General features: G+C 35.4%; 1 protein-coding gene across 15 annotated transcripts in view; it reads right to left on the bottom strand.

The window, feature by feature from the left end:
* Positions 1–14,189, bottom strand: part of LOC141365230 (serine/threonine/tyrosine-interacting protein A-like) — a 42,598-nt gene extending 28,409 nt beyond the window's left edge. For 4 of the 15 annotated variants that reach the window (XM_073869238.1, XM_073869239.1, XM_073869241.1 and 1 more), the window contains exons 1-17: positions 13,962–14,189; positions 13,328–13,360; positions 8,197–8,250; positions 8,040–8,137; positions 7,901–7,961; positions 7,770–7,806; positions 6,944–6,983; positions 6,777–6,827; positions 6,609–6,681; positions 5,084–5,177; positions 4,465–4,643; positions 4,218–4,380; positions 3,986–4,078; positions 3,762–3,891; positions 3,504–3,673; positions 2,379–2,443; positions 482–573 (exon numbers count right to left, since the gene is read on the bottom strand). In XM_073869238.1, the coding sequence (XP_073725339.1) occupies positions 3,568–3,673; positions 3,762–3,891; positions 3,986–4,078; positions 4,218–4,380; positions 4,465–4,643; positions 5,084–5,177; positions 6,609–6,681; positions 6,777–6,827; positions 6,944–6,983; positions 7,770–7,806; positions 7,901–7,961; positions 8,040–8,137; positions 8,197–8,250; positions 13,328–13,360; positions 13,962–14,021 (1,272 nt within the window). In that variant the 5' untranslated portion in view covers positions 14,022–14,189 and the 3' untranslated portion in view covers positions 482–573; positions 2,379–2,443; positions 3,504–3,567. Of the gene's footprint in view, positions 1–481; positions 608–2,378; positions 2,444–3,503; positions 3,674–3,761; positions 3,892–3,985; positions 4,079–4,217; positions 4,381–4,464; positions 4,644–4,759; positions 4,790–5,083; positions 5,178–6,608; positions 6,682–6,776; positions 6,828–6,943; positions 6,984–7,769; positions 7,807–7,900; positions 7,962–8,039; positions 8,138–8,196; positions 8,251–13,327; positions 13,361–13,735; positions 13,829–13,961 lie in introns of those variants that run through there. The other 11 variants (XM_073869240.1, XM_073869243.1, XM_073869237.1 and 8 more) reach the window with 10 other exon arrangements.
* Between the last annotated feature and the right edge of the window lie 2,481 nt (positions 14,190–16,670).

The raw sequence follows: 16,670 nt of genomic DNA, 5'->3' as shown, positions 1-16,670 counted from the left end.
TCATTGTGAGGGGTCTTTGTACACCCCTGATAGTGTAGTTTTGTATGTTGTTTTGCATTTCTGTTAAGAGATCCTTCTAAAAATTACACACTGCACCTTTAAAGACTTCTGTCAGGCTGTATGGTTCTATAAAAAAAGTTTAATATCCACAAAAAAACCCAAATAAATAAAGGTGCTGAATGACGCTATACAAAAAAACATTTTGGGCTACATGGTTCATTAAATAACCTTAACATTTTTGTTTTACAAAAGATTCTTTGTAGTGAAGAAAGGTTATTTAGATTATAAATCAACAGATAGGATATAATGTTTTTTCTATAACATCACTGTCAAGAACCCTTATTTTTTTTAAAGGGGACATTTCACAAGACTTTTATCGGATGTCAAATAAATCTTTGGTGTCTCCAGAGTAAATATTTGAAGTTTTAGCTTAACCCCCCCCCCTATTTCAATTTAGTTGCTACTTTAATGAGACTCTTACATTGGTAGGTCGAGCTCCCCTCAGGTAGGAACGGAGGTCTCCTCCCTCCATCAGCTCCAGAATGAGGTAATGAGGTTCATTCAGCAGGCAGACTCCAAGCAAACGCAGGATGTTAGTATGATTAAACTGGCTATCAAAAAAAAAATCATAAACATGCTCCAATATCTTATAGGCAATATGTGACTCTGTCTGTGAAATCCAGGCTAAAGACTCATAATCTAATGATAATAATAATAATAATAATAATAATAAGTTTATTTGAACATGTAATAAAAATACAAAAATATACATATATATAATAATAAAGTATTTATACTGTGTATGCATACATACAAAACAAACAAAAAAAATAAAAATAAAAATTACAGATAAATAAGGACATGTACTTCTCAGCACTTTCTACAAAAATTATTATAAATAATAAATAATTCAAAAACACAAATATATTCCCATGTTCAAAAGGAGTAGGAAGAAGTTCATAAACTTTTCAAATCCCACCCCCTTTCTCTAGTTTTATCAATTAGATAAATACACAAGGATTCCACACAATTCTTATTTACATAAATATTCACCTCATATCTACCTACCTACAGCTCACATATACCCATACATACATAGACCACAGACAGATGCAAACATGCATACACACCTACAACACTATTTTCATTTCTTTCAATATACCATGCTATAACCTCAAGTCCTTTTTATAGCCATTCAATACATGATTTTTAAATAATCTCTTGAATTTACTAATTGTTGTACATGATTTCATCAAGGCAAATATTAGTACCATTAAAATTAAAATTTGAGTATCTATATTGTTTAAAATTTTTGACGTGGCCTTACCCAGTATCCCTAATAGTTATATATTTACAGAAAGTATTTACGTTATGTAGCATGTTTGATGTAAAAAACTGTAAATCAAAAAAATGACTTGTGCCGTGTGTGCATTTTAGTGGCATCTGGTGGTGAGGTTGCAAATTGCACCCTCACTTACGAAGCACATAGAGAAGCTATGGTGGCTGTCACAGGATAAACATGTCATCGTCTGAGACAACGTAGTGACAAACGCGCTATGTAGAGCAGTTTGTTCGTTTGGGGCTACTGTAGAAACATGATGGCGCAAAATGTAAGGGAACCCTTGGTGTATATGAAGAGTTTCGTTGCAAAACGAGATAACCACCGTTTTTTTTAATTGTTCAGAAATCTTTTTTTTTGGTTGTGCATTCCAATTAATTTCAATTGTTAGATCTGGTCTCCACACCACAGAAAAAATATAACGATCCAGCCCCGGACACCAGATCACGTCAGAAAATATAAGTTTACTTTGGAAAAGTATCTGTCAGATACAAGGCTGATCAATTGTTGCATGAAGAGAGCATAAACAGAGGCGTAAACAGAGTCGTGAGACAGAGGTTTTAGATGATAAAATAGAACAGAGTTTTATTGATGGACAATAGTTTCAGTTGCATATGTCTCAATGTTCAAACCTCGTCTACCCAGGAATACAGCATGCACTTGTTAAAAGCTGAAAAAACGTATTCCGTTGTTCAGTTTCCTCCCTGAACGATCGCGTGACCTGCTTGATCGAGCAGTACTGACCAAACATATCGAAATGTATTAAAATCTCGATAGAAAATACAAAAACAACCTCCAACACATGAACTCAAATACAGCGGGATAGGACGCGTGCCTGCAAATATGGCGGATTATCCATATTGCAACACCGCGTGACGTCAACTCCACATTCCCTATACTATATTGCATTACTGTTAAAATATCCTTCTAAAATTTACACACTGCACCTTTAACTGTAATTTCACAGACTGGGTCACGTATAAAAAAAGTATGATTGTGATAATTTAATGTGATCCTGAGAGAAAATGTTTTTTTATACCTCATCAGATGAGCCTCCTTCAAGAATTCAACTTTCTCATTTTCACTGGCACCGCTGCGCAGCGTCTGTGAAGAGATAACTTCAAAACAGCACCAATTGTGTTTGCAGAAAGATTTATATTTTCTAAGGGGCCGATGTTGCGCCTAAAACACTAGAAATCGTTAGGTGCGTAGGTTCTTGTCACATGACCTGCAGTGCGCTTGCGGCATTCTGAAAAGTTGGGGTGTTTTTAGCTGTTGTGGTGCAGACGTGCCTGGAAAAAACGAGCGAGTTGCATCGTGTGCGCGCTGTGATCGCGTCGCTTCTATTACGATACGTTCGCGGGGCGTAAGCGTTAACACTTTTCATTTACTTTAAATGGGCGACGTCATGTGTTGCCGAACTGATTTGTGGATCCATCGTCGTTGCGTCACTGCCGTTGCTCGCGGCAGAAGTTGAACGCTTCTCAACTTTTCAAGCACCAATGCATGCGTCAGCCAATCAGATCACCTTATTTAAATAACCTAGTGCGAACCAGCCATTTACGTTTATGCAAGACCAGAGCATTTGTTGCGGCCACTGTGATTGGCTGTTGTCCATGCATCAGACAAGCCTTCTGTCAAGCGTTAACGCTTTTGCCCCGTGTAAAAGTACCGTTATGAGCGCACATACAATTTAAATAACAAACTTGAGCGCACAAAAGACGCGATATGTGAACGGCCCCTGAAGAAGTATACTTGGTCCATTACAGAAGTTAGGAATTAACCTTTTAAACTAAACTAATTAAGGGGCGGTTTCCTAGACCGGGTTTATCCTAGTCCCAGGCTAAAATGCATGTTTGAAGTGCCTTATTTGCATCGGCAAATAGAAATGCAAAGTAATAAAACTTCCCACTCCTAAATCACAATGCTCAGGACACTCAAATGAACAGCAATATTTGTCAGCATCACCGAGTATTTACACATGCTGACGGAAGTCAACCTAAGACTTATTTATAAGATTTACACTATGCAATATTTGCCAGTGCAAAGAGAAAATGAAAATGCTAATTCTGGAGATTGAAAGGCATTCATCAACCAACATACCGGACATTTAGAGAAGCCTATATAAACATCCCTAAAGTATCCCTGAAGTATTCAGATGTACCTTAACAGCCACTCTCATCTCTGGCATGACTCCAGCAGTGAGTTGGCTGCCAACTGTGATAGCTTCATAAAACCTTTCCAAACGCTCCACTTCCCAACAACCTCTGGAGCTTCAGACAGTCCCTGGGAAACACAGGGATGGACTCGATCTCTCTTTGGGCGGGTATGGCACTGGAGACATTTATTTCAAGATAAATACACTTGCAATTAGAAAAAATAATATAAAACCTTAGACACCGGATGTGACATTCTTGCTCACCTGACGGCATAGCAAGCGTTCCCAAGACCAACCAAACCTCGGATATACTCCAACTCCTCATCGCTGTGGATATGCACACCGGTTTGTGTAGATGTCCCATGATCCTTTTTATTTTGACGTCTGTGCCAAACTACAGAAAAACAATGATGATAACATGCAGTTTAAGTCTAGTAAAGTGTACATTCTTTTTTCTAAACTTGTATCACTTTTATACACTTTTATACAGACTGCAGACAGGATGATAATAATAAGTGCAATACTGACACACACTGCTATGATTACAATAACCAACGTCATGTCAGATTGTTTTGAAGAGCCTGTTGGGTTACAGAGTTAGATTACACACATAGTCCTATTTGAGCTTTCTTTGTTTTGATATTATTGTTGCATATATAAAGTGATTTATAGTACATATTATAAATGTATACAAATACAATAATAATCAAGCATCCTTACCCTTTCCTGGAGTATAGAGAACTGTACTTGTTGATTCCCCTTTATCCCAGTATGAAAATGGAGTAATGGTGACGTTAAATTCAGTGTCCGGCTTAAATCTGGTCACATTTATGACTGGCTCAGAAATTGTATTGGCAGGGTGACAATATCTGCTTGGGTAGTTCTGTAAAAAAGGAATCAAAAAGGCGATTATTAATACGCTTCTCTTTAAAAACACTCTTATATCTTATTAAGAAAAGTGATGTACATTTTGAAGTCGTTTCACATTTTGTGACAGTCCATTAGACACCACACAATAAAACACATTCCCAAAGTCAGTATTAATGGCATCCCAGAGTATCTGGAAAAATGTGTGATTGCCTTCAAGATGAACAGAGGTTTTGGGAACTGCAGGTGGAATAACTACAGGAGGAGACAGGAACCCATCTGCAACACACACAGACACATGAAAGTGCTCACTTTAAACTGTATGAAGGTTTGGCAGATGATGACTTAAAGGATTAGTCAATTTTCTTAAAAAAAAATCCAGATAATTTACTCACCACCATGTCATCCAAAATGTTGATGTCTTTCTTTGTTCAATCGAGAAGAAATTATGTTAGTTGAGGAAAACATTCCAGGAATTTTTTTCATTTTAATGGACTTTAATGGACCCCAACACGTAACAGTTTTAATGCAGTTTAAAATTGCAGTTTCAAAGGACTCTAAATGATTCCAAACAAGGCATAAGGGTCTTATCTAGCGAAACAATAGTCATTTTTGACAAGAAAAATAAAAAATATGCACTTTTAAACCACAACTTTTTGTCTATAGCCGCAAATGTCAAAATTTCAGTCAATACAAAATAGCCATTGAATGTCCCTCACCTGGCATCCCAGCTTGGATGGAGTAAGACCTGCCCAACTGAATGGGTGACATCATCTTGATGGTTAACTTGGCAAGATATATTGCTTCATATTCCTTCAAGTTACCAGAAAAAACATCCATTTATTAGTGTATATATATATATATAAATGAGAATTATTAAAGGGATAGTTTGCCCAAAAAGTAAATTCGGTCATCATCATAGCCACCCTTAAAGGTGCATTGTGTAATTTTTAGAAGTATCTCTATAATGGCGCTTTTCCATTGCATAGTACCCCACGGTTTGGTTTAGTTTGGGTCAGCTTACTTTAGGGAGCTTTTCCGTTGGGTGCAGTACGTAGTACCCGATACTTTTTTTCGTACCACCTTGGTTGGGGTTCCAAGCAACCCGAGCTGATACCAAACGTGACGCGAAAACACAGTAGATCACTGATTGGTCTGAGAAAATCGTCACTACAGCGTCATCGCTATAAAGAAGATTAGCTTTACCTGTGCTAGCTTGCGCTGTCTCAAGAAAAAAATTGTCATCTGTGTTTTGCTATAAGTTCCCAAACTCCTTTTTAGCGATGAAAAACATCCACAGGTTGAGAATCAGGAACATCATAACAGTTTTTTCTAAACTTGCAGTTTGTGGCGGAACATTCGCGACGAGCACGTTAGCATTATATGCTTAAATGCAACTTCAATGAGGCTCAGCGGAGCGCCGTCGACTGACGCCGCGGTGTTTAAAAAGAAACTGTCATGTGAGACAGCGGTAACGTTAGTGATAAACGCGATGTGCAAACATCTACTTGTGGTGGCCAATTTGAATTTTGTGGCGGACTGAGAAATAAATAAATGTATGGGAATGTACAAGGACGCTCTCACTTGTATGATGTCACAGCAGTATGCAGCCCAAATATAACGACACGCCTATAATCCCTCCCACTGCGAAGTGATACCAAACTCGATGGTAGAGCTAACCACGCCAAAGTGAGGTGAGCTGACCAGACCCAAACTAAACTAAACCGTGGGGTACTATGCAATGGAAAAGCGCCATATAATATACATAACATTGCGCTCTGTACATTACATTAGATCCTAAGTGGCTGCTCGAACACATCCGACATACGCGTCTACACCTCAAAGGCGTTATCTACTACTTCCGAATGTGGTCGTAAGTGGACAAGCTCAAAATGTTTTACACTCCATTTACACCTGTATTTACTGTCATCCATTTATGATCCAACTGATCAAAACGTTTCTTAATACCAGGTGTAAACAGCTTCAAAATGTCTTTGTTAAGCTGAACACAAATGAAGACATTTGTAATCAAGCAGGAACACTATTGTCCAATTTATCATCTAATTTACGATAGAAGTAGATTAAATATCATGGAAGTCAATGGTGCTCTAAAACTAAATGGTTACAAACATTGCTTAAAATCTGTTCTTCTATTAAAAATGTACACAGGTGTGAAACAAGTTCAGAATTTTTATTTTTGGGTGACCTTTCCCTTCAATGTTGAGGTTATTTTTCAGAGATTACCTGGAGCTGATGAACGAAGCCTACGTTGGGATTAATGCAAAATCGTCTCTCCTGTACATGACTAAAGGCATCTCTGTGATCAAATAACACAACACCAATCAGTTCCAAGAGTACATACTTTTTATATTAACATTTTTAGCCACGTTTGAACAGATTTTTGGCTATTACCTGTATTTTACACCAAATGTTTCCATAAGGTAGGCAATAACTAAGGCAGCACTGGAAAATAAATGGCAAAGTTGTTCAGTGTTTTATTTTAATTAAGCAAATCACATTGTGTTCCCATAAAACAGTATTATGGAAAGATTTTGGATTTGTTTTGTTACAAAACATACCTTCTTGATATCCCTGCATTTCCATGAACAAGTACCTTCCCTGCAACGCAATGTATATGGTGAAATATGGTACAACATGGAGTGTTATTATATAGGTCAATGACGTGATGTCAATTATTTTGTGTCCGTATGGATAAATTAAATATAAAAGGGTTAAAATTTCAAAATAAATTTGCAGATTACTTGCATACATTCTCTTTTTTGAGTGTAAAATTTCTGGTTTTATTTCATTTTAAAAGAATATTTGGGAGATAATAGCAAAAATGTCAATGTGGTGTAACCGATCTGTGTCAATTGGTGTAACTAGTAGTTTTTTTTTTATTAAAATATAAATATATTCATAAAAAATGTGGAATAAAATATAATCATCTAGTTTGGTCTAATATGATTTTTTTCATACATTTTTACATCATTTGTCAAAGATTATTTAGAAAACAGAGCGGTTTTCAGCATATGTCAGGACAAATATTACAAAAACGCATTAAAATTTACATTTAGAAACAACTAATAAAATTCTATTTTAAAATGTTTTTTTGATGATTACACTTATACGCCATCAAGGTGGACAAAATATTTAATATTTCTCATTCTTTGGCACAATTGGTGGTTACACCATTTGACATTTTCAGGTCCACTCAGTCTTAACTTTCATAAAAATGGTACAAATGCATTTTTATTGAATAAAATTAACATACATACACTGTGCATTGAAATAAACCTGATGCATGCTTTTAACACAAGTTTTAAAAAAAAATTTATCATCTTGCCAAACTGTTTTTGTCACTGACCCATATACTATCAATCAGTGCCAAAATAAATATATTACCTCCTGTCTCTAAACATCCATCAATAAATTCTTTTGTCTATAGAGAGACACAGAAAAATGGGTACACAGCATAATTATACAAAAGAAGCACCAATAAATTATGTTGCATTTTTCATGAAAGGCAATCTTACCATTGGGAAATATCTAATTATATTTTCCACAGGGTTATCTGCTATATCTAAAACAAGGTACCTGTAAACAATAAAATAAGAAAATCAGTCAACCTTTTTTTAGTGAATTACACATAACAATAGACTAATAAAACATTACCTAAATTTAAGGGGAAAGTTTGGCTTTATGAAGTTGGCCTCAATGTCTTGTCTCACACACACAATGTGAGTTATTCCCTGCTTCTCCAGCACTGAGAGCTAAAATTGTTATTTGATCAAAATAGTCCATTTTCATCTTTAAGTTATTTCTACAATACCTTGCTCTTCATTGCAGCTGAATAGGGTCCAAGAAACAAACTTGGGAGGATTTCCTAAAATCAAAGCATCATACATTTAGTTAAATGGATCACATGTCCTCCATGTCATCACATTAATGAGAAATGTTCAAGTGTTAGTTTACCCAAAAATGAACATTCTGTCATTTACTTACCCGCATGTTGTTCCAAAATCTGCATAAATGTCTTTGTTTTGATGAACACAAAGAAAAATATTTTGAGAGAATTTTGGAGCGCCTTTGACTTTCATAGTATTTTTCCTACTATAGAAGTCAATGGTGCCCAGTGTTGGGAAAGTTCACTTCCTACATGAACTAATTTCAGTTCACAAATTTTAAAATGAACTAGTTCAGTTCATAGTTCATATCTAAAAATTTTGAACTAGTTCACAGTTCCAAAAATGAACTAATTTATAGTTCTTTTTCCCCATATCATTTTTTAAACATTATTGCCATTATAGCCCATATAGAACCACAGACAGCAATTATTTGATCAGTTTTAACACTGAAGCTAAATGCGTCAGATTTCATCTTCATATCCAACCAGGGTTTACATTAGCATTGACTGTCTTTTAATTTTTTTATTTGCTTGCACATACCTTGAAAGGCTAGCTGGGTGCTTCAAGGGGGTCGCACACCGGGCAAGAAGTGCTGCGCGGGGTCGTGTGTATGACTACTCGCAGGTATCGCACACCGCACGTGCACGTTAATTAGCGTGAGCTTAGTCAGAGTCTATTTTATGATCCAGAATATGCGTAAGCAGCCTATGTTAATCGTTAACAATTTGGGACAAATGTGATGTTATTAAATGTTATAAAACGGCTCGTCTGGTTCTTCATTCTGATTGGTTGAAACGCATTCTAAGCCGTGATAAAATACCCCGGTAAACCCACGGTTCAGACCGCATCACAAGTATCACTGCGCCACTGTTGCTGCGTACTGATTTATGAAAATAAACAACACAGTCTTTAATCATATTTTAATTTTTCTACATTTCCACAATTATGGCGATATCCAGATAAATGTCAATAAATATTGTTGAGTCATTTTGTCAATAAAGAGAAAACGTTCTCTGGGTTGTTTGTCTTAAATTGATATTTCCGCTATTATCCACTAGATGGCAATCTTACACAACTTAAACACTGACGCATTCACTCGACACAACAGCGTTGTGGTGGATTTAGTGTGACGTGTACGTTTTGATGGCTCTGAATCTGATCTCTTACAAAAGTTCTTCACAAAAATGGAATTATCTCCTCTTTAAGCTGAACATTTGAGAGGTGATAACTGATAAGAGAACAAATGAAGGTAGGATGAAACTTTTTTTATTGTTGTTGTTGGAAAGCGGGTGGTCTTTTCCTTCATTTGATATTTTATGTTTATTTAAAGAAGATAATTTTTCTGTAAGGCATTAAACTAAAACTGGGTGGCAACTTAAAGAAAAGAAAAAAAACGCTGACGGGGAAAGAGTTAAGGATGCTTCCAAGCATATTTGATCATCACTTCAACAGTTGCATGATATAAATGTTAATGTATATTTTAGATGAATGTTGATTTATAAAAATAAACATCACAATCTTTAATCATATTTTCATTGTGTCTTTGCTGCGTCTGTGTTGGTTGTGAACTGCGCTCTGTTGCAGCCACACTTGATTCTGAGGAACTACTTTGTTTGGCGGAAGAGTAATATTTGTACTAATACAATTACAACTTATTTGTGTTTCATTTGTGAAACCCTGCTATGCATTTGAAGTAACCGTTTTATAAACGCAATAAACCCCGCGAAGCAGTGGGGTTACAGTGCATTTTATAACAGCTTCGCGTCGTGCCTAACAACGCCCCTTAGCTGTTATAAAATGCACTGGTAACCCGCTGCTTCTTGGGGCTTATTGTTTTATTTAACTATGTGAGTGGCATGCTGTGGCGCGGCAGGGATTTCAGTGCGTCACCTCCATGCTGCTTTTTGTTTTGATGAAGCATGCAGCAATGAAACACTGATGTTTTTCCGCTACAAATTAAGGCTTGTTTACAGTGTGTTTTAGCCGGGTTTTCGCCTGGAAGACTCTGGCACCCTATTGAATGACGTTACACTGAGAAAGCGCGCCATTCACAAACACCAGAATGAACGAGTTTACAGTAATGTTCATCAGGCAGAAATACAGTACGTTCAGTTCAATTCAAAACTTTCGTTCAATGAACTCATTCAGTCACAACACTGGTGATGCCCAAACTTGCTTGATTACAAACATCCCTCAAAATATCTTCTGTTGGGTTCAGCAGAACAAAGACATTTATGCAGATTTTTGGTTAACTATTCCTTTAAGAGAATTTAATACACCTAATACATTGAAAACAAGTATAATTCAATTGAGTAAAGAACAGGTTCATACTGATACCAGCTAAACAAAAGAAAGCAGTTTGTATTACTATGCCTCAAATGAACATAATCTCACAATGTATTTATGTTTTTTTTTTTGTAGATGGGCCATTCTACCGAATTGGTGCAAATTGACACTTCAAAACCTCTTGAAAAAAGTGTGTTTTTTCCTGCAAGCTTTGTAGTCATAAACATAGTAGAACATCTAAGGAACATTAATCTACTGATTGGACACTTTAGTTTCCTAGCATGTTTTTATACAGTTTCGAAATGTTTTCTCTCTCCCAAAATTTGTCACTACCGAAACACAACAACATTTGATATAAAAATTAGGTTTTTAATAGCCTATTCTGATTTTCTTTACATTAACCTTCTAAATATATTTTTTAAATTTTTTTAAAGACAGTGTCATGGGTATATTGGTTAGAAATATTATTTTAACAAAACTATAAGAGTGGTTCATCAAATTAAATGCATTTTGAAAGCAATATTTCTCTGTAATTGCCATACATGCACTGATACAGTTTTCAAATTCAAGGATTCATTAGTTTAAATTTTTATCTAACTAAATAAAATTATGTCATCTTTTCTGATAACAAAACCTATTTTATTTTTCCAGAACATTATTTGTTTCGGTCGTGACATCAAATGTTCGGTAGTGACGACCATATTGGATTGTCCATATTTTGTGTAAAAAAAAAAGTAATTAGTTAGTCAAAAATGGTTGGCATTATGCAGTCAAAACATACAGCACAAAGATTATCTAACGCAACACCACATAAAAGCACTTTGCACTGAAATTACGCTGAAGAGATGGCGGATAGTTCAGACCTTGAAGGGATGCAAGATGCTGTGTTGATTTCTCTTGAGAAAAAGATGATAATGTATGTCCATATAAAACTTCAGGCCCACAGTATAAACTACAGAATTTGGTGTGTGTGCACCCATGTCCATCTGTAATGTTGGTGTACACATGTGTGCCTGTTTTTCCATTACAAATTCTAACTTCTCTAAACCTCCTTAACTGATTCTCTTGTTGCTGAGTTTGACTTTTTTGAGTTTGAAGTAAACTTAATTATTTATTTGTTTTGAGGTAGGTTGAATAAATTTTCATATGAAAGAACTAGTGATAGACCGATATATCGGCCGATTTTTGCGAGTTTTATGTGTATTGGCATTGGCCGATTTGTGGCTGCTGTGTTCACAGAGTTTTTTCGGCATTATTTACACACAGAAATATAGTTTTTTAAGTTCAATAAATGTTACTTTTTTAAATTGAGACTTATAAAGATGACACGATGATGCCAAATGTTACAAGTACACTAAGTGAGCAAAAGAAGTATCGGCTCAAGAAAATAGGCTCTCTCAGTCTGTCCGCTCTACTTTCATCTTTCCGTCTATGCATGTTGGTGATTCCTCTCTCTCTGTAGCTATCTCTACAAATTAACCAAAGATATTTACATTTACATTATTAGTGTGAGCCTGCCCTGTCTACACTTAACAATGACATGTCAATTTACAATGATACTGATAAGTGCTATCTGTTATGTCATTTATATAAAGCAATCAGTCAAAGTCCCGCTAAATTAGCGCAGAAAGTTTTCCTAGAGACCAGAGGTAGAATCATATAGCCTTCATTTAAATCAATAATGAGTCAAGCTACTACTGTATGAATTAATTAAATTAATCTGGCCTAGTTCATTTTATCTTAGTTTGTAGTCCTAGTCAAATCACGTACAACATTACAGAAATATGACTAACAAATTATTTGTACTGAAAAATAATATATGTGCACTTGAAAGTTTCTATTTATTTATTAAAATAAAGAAATAAGTGTCATTTTGTCACTACCGAAACAATCACGTCACAACCGAAATGTCAACAAATGTTTCGGTTGTGACTGTTTCGGTAGTGACGATTTAAGCTAACTTTGATCCTACTGCTAAGATGCTAATCAGTACGTATTTAACTAGCACAGTTCTCAACATTGAAACATGAGTAAAACCTAAATGACCAGTAGAAAAAATAAAAAAAACTTAATTAATCATTGAAAACGTGTGATCGGTAGTGACATTCATAAATGTCACACACTGATTTCCAAACTTTTGATCACATTTACTTCAAAACCATGGGGCTGATCTAATCACCATGTCACCACAAGGGAGAGAGACACAGACAAAGTTTCTGGTTCAAAATGGAGGGGAGTGGCTTAAAGCATTATTATATTATTGACCAAACTATGCAATGTTTCGGTAGTGACGTGAACATGCGGGACAGTGTTTTTTTACATGATTTTACATGATTTTTTTACTGAAAATATTCAATAAATATAATTTGGGTTTTAATTAACAAAAGTATTCAAAATGATACTTCTTAAAACAATGATAAAAAAAATTACAAAAATTATTTCATATTTTTTTTCCTATGGTGAAATTCAGACCTTGGGGTTTGGGACAACCACCTCTCAATTGAAAGCACCATATAAATGATGATATTTTATATATAAAGCCTGCCGCTACCTCAAATATTACTTTGGGTTTTGATTGGTATTTGCTTGTATTTTTTTATTATCAAACATTTTCCTACATTAATGCTTTTTAAATTAGTTTTTTGGTTCCGGGACAGCAATTTGCACGAATTCGGTAGAATGGCCCAGATATGCAATTTTATGGAAAGCACTTGAGTTGGGTTTAAATGTGCTATATAAATAAATTAAATTATCTTAATTATCACTCACCTGCATCTCTCTTCTCATTGGATATGCCCAGTCCTGCAGAAATGTAATGGGGAAATTATATTATTGGTCTACAGACACTGAATTTAATACTAGTACTTTAGCAATCTCAGATTGCACAACTGCAGTCTGAAACAGAGAATACAATTCTTATGAACAGTATAACCGTGTATTTATTTATGGTCATGACCCTTAACTGTAAAAGTATAAATAATAACCAGGTCTGGTTGTCATTTGGTAAGATATATGTTATAAACCCAAGACTTTAACTTCTATGCTGTTGTTATTCTTCTGAAACTGGATAGCAAATGCTAACTACACACCGGTCATAACCACGAGTTTAACACTTCAATAATAATATTAAAATTATCCGCATTTATTTAATCATTTATATACATGTAACAAACATACACCGGTTCAAAATTCGCTGTACAGCAACTGATATTATTCAGTTGTACTGAGCACTAGCATTCGGCTAATTCGTGTGTTCGGCTTCGTGCGTACTGCGCAGACGATCGGCCTATGACATCAGAGTACCGCGAGACGATCTGTGACCACAGCTTTTGAATCGTTCTCGCGGTCCTGTGATGTCGTCTGCGCAGAGGCCATATGAAATTCATACATCTTTTTAACATACCAACTGCTCTTCTTTGGCGACTGGCAGGGACGGGAACTGAAGTTTATTCCCTTCGTCCATCCTGCGATCTTATTCCAGCCTTTATTACGCGTACGTCCACGGTGGCAGATTGAAAATAAAGACAAACTTAAGTGCAAAAAAAGTGGAGTTTGTGGAGGAGCTTCGCACTCGTACGCTCCATGATGCTTCCACCCAGGACGATCACGTGACACGCCAGCCACACACGTCCCTTAAAAGGGGCGTGTCTTACTTTTCAATGCGCTACGCTTTTTCAAACATTAAATTAAATCAGATTGTGATAAAACTTTGTATTAAATCACTAATTTTAAACAATGCAAATATAAACAATAAAATAAAAATTAAAAACGTGCAATTATTTCACACTAAACTACTTGTGCTCAGACTCCATAGAGACCCTTTCACAACTCACGTGATCAAACAGCCAGCGCGCGCATTTTGGCAACGGAAGTGGTGTTGTTCCCCAGTGGTTCTAACGTGTTAGCAACTCAGTAAGTTTATTAAAACGGTTTTCCAGCATCAAAATGTCTGGTTGTTGCGTTTGGTTGCACTATACGTATGTATCTGGCCACTTTATATTTGGCCATCTGCTAACGTCTTCTATCCACTCCACTATAGTAACGTTACATGGGCGCAAGTACTTTTCAAACAGCTGAAGTTACGTCCAAACCCAGGCCAGTTCATATAAATATGTAAAGCTTTAAAATGTTTGTTCATGTTAGTGTTCATGTTAAAAGAGGTTTAAGCTAATCCCTTTCTGGAAAACCATCCCTAAGACTTTCAACAAATACATGAACAAGTTTTTATAAATAAAGTAGACTATTGTAAAGATTTACTATCATATAAACAAGTAATTTTGGATAAACAAACAAATAAATATTAAAACATTTGAGCCATAAGAATAATTCCGATGTATGTAGGCCTAATAATGGTTATCAGCTGTCCATCTTGACATCAGAGGTGGGTACCCAGCAAACATTGGTCCGACCGCAACGTCGTGTCCCTGGCCAAAAATAGTCGCGGTATGACGGCACAAATCGGTGAAAATATGTAACACGGAACATTTCATAAACATGCATTCAGATACATTTGTACATGTCTATAGTTCTATGGGGTTGCATGTATAATTGTTACTTTGACTTTTACTACGCGTGCTTCAATATTTATACCCTGTTGTGAATCGGTTGTAAGAGGTCGTCACTAGGTGACGTCTTTTACACGTGCATTTATAGTCCACCATGACCCTCTATAAAAAATCATAAACCTTCTATAAAGTCATTGTGAAATATGCAAATATGTGCTTACACCTTGGTTAATACTGCAATAATTAATTTAAGTGCAAAAAGTAGGTTTTTAAGAGGTTGTGAATAGACGTCCACTGACGTCTTTTACACGTCTAGACTAGACTAGTAGGAAAAAAACAGGATAATCTTTATGAAATACACGATTTGTATACAAAGTAAATATATTAACTTTATCTTGTTTAAATCAATTATAATCACAAAGTGCCCAGTGTGATTGCAAAGCCACACTGCATTTTAGTCATTATTTCAACCTGTTTTATTATTGAATGTATGCATATAAATGTAAAACAGATACATATCCGGTCACCATTTAGGTCTGAGTTGGATGTAATTTCAAAAATTGTGCTTCCAATATTATTTTAAGAAATATATTACAAAATCCCGCGATAGGACGAATCTCGCGAGATAGTGGTCACGTCACGCGTTCTTCCGGAAGTTCACATTCAAACACGAGGAGCGATTACGATGGAGTTTTGTCTATATATCATTCAAAATCTACTGTTGGGTAAGTACATTGTGTATTATTTGATTAACGTGCTTACGTTGTACTTGTTTGACACGAAGGCTCCGAAATAAACGTTGCAAGAATTGTCCACACTGATCATTGCAAAAATTAGCTAGAAGGCTAAAAGCTAACGTAACTTACTTTGAACTTATACATGGTAAGTATGTTTAAGGATACAGTCAAAGTAACTTATTAATGTAGCCTCTTGAAAGTCTCTTTCAGAAAGTAAATTATCTGAAAAATAAAAGTTATTTGGCATTAATGAAATTACAATAATTTGATTGCCTAAACATTGCACATGCAAAATATTAAATACTGTTTTGCATTAAAAGTTTAGCAGAAGTGTTTGTTTGATTAACTTCCTTTGCTTTTGTTTTGTACAAAGGAAAAGCAGAACCTCATCCAAATAAAAATAAACAAGCTGTTAAAGGCACTGTGTCCTACACAGACCCTCCAAAGTATAACCACCCAAAACCCAAGTCAGGTAAATGCCTCAGTTTGAAAATACATTAACAAATTGGAGTTGTTATTGTGGATTTAATATCATTAATTACAATTTCGTTTTTTTTACAGTTGAAGGTCAACACAAACCAAATAAAGATGTGCATTCTACAAACAAAAAAAAGGTATGGAAAACTGTATATATTAATTTTTGTAGATATGGCTTAAACAGTCTACACATTTGTTAATGTTCTAATGTTTTATATGTCCTTGTTTGTGCTAAAGATCAAGTTTTGTGTCCACCACATTTAGATGAGGCGTGCCCGACCCCTGAATTTGTCTACCCTACATTAAGTTGTAAGTTTTTGACTGCTTTGCTTAATACTACGAAAAAACATGATTCTTTCAAAAATGACTTTTATATATTTTGATATGAAACTC

Source organism: Misgurnus anguillicaudatus, chromosome 7, assembly GCF_027580225.2.
Source record: "Misgurnus anguillicaudatus chromosome 7, ASM2758022v2, whole genome shotgun sequence".
NCBI classification, from domain to species: domain Eukaryota; kingdom Metazoa; phylum Chordata; class Actinopteri; order Cypriniformes; family Cobitidae; genus Misgurnus; species Misgurnus anguillicaudatus.
This window is presented reverse-complemented; position numbering and strand designations above follow the sequence as displayed.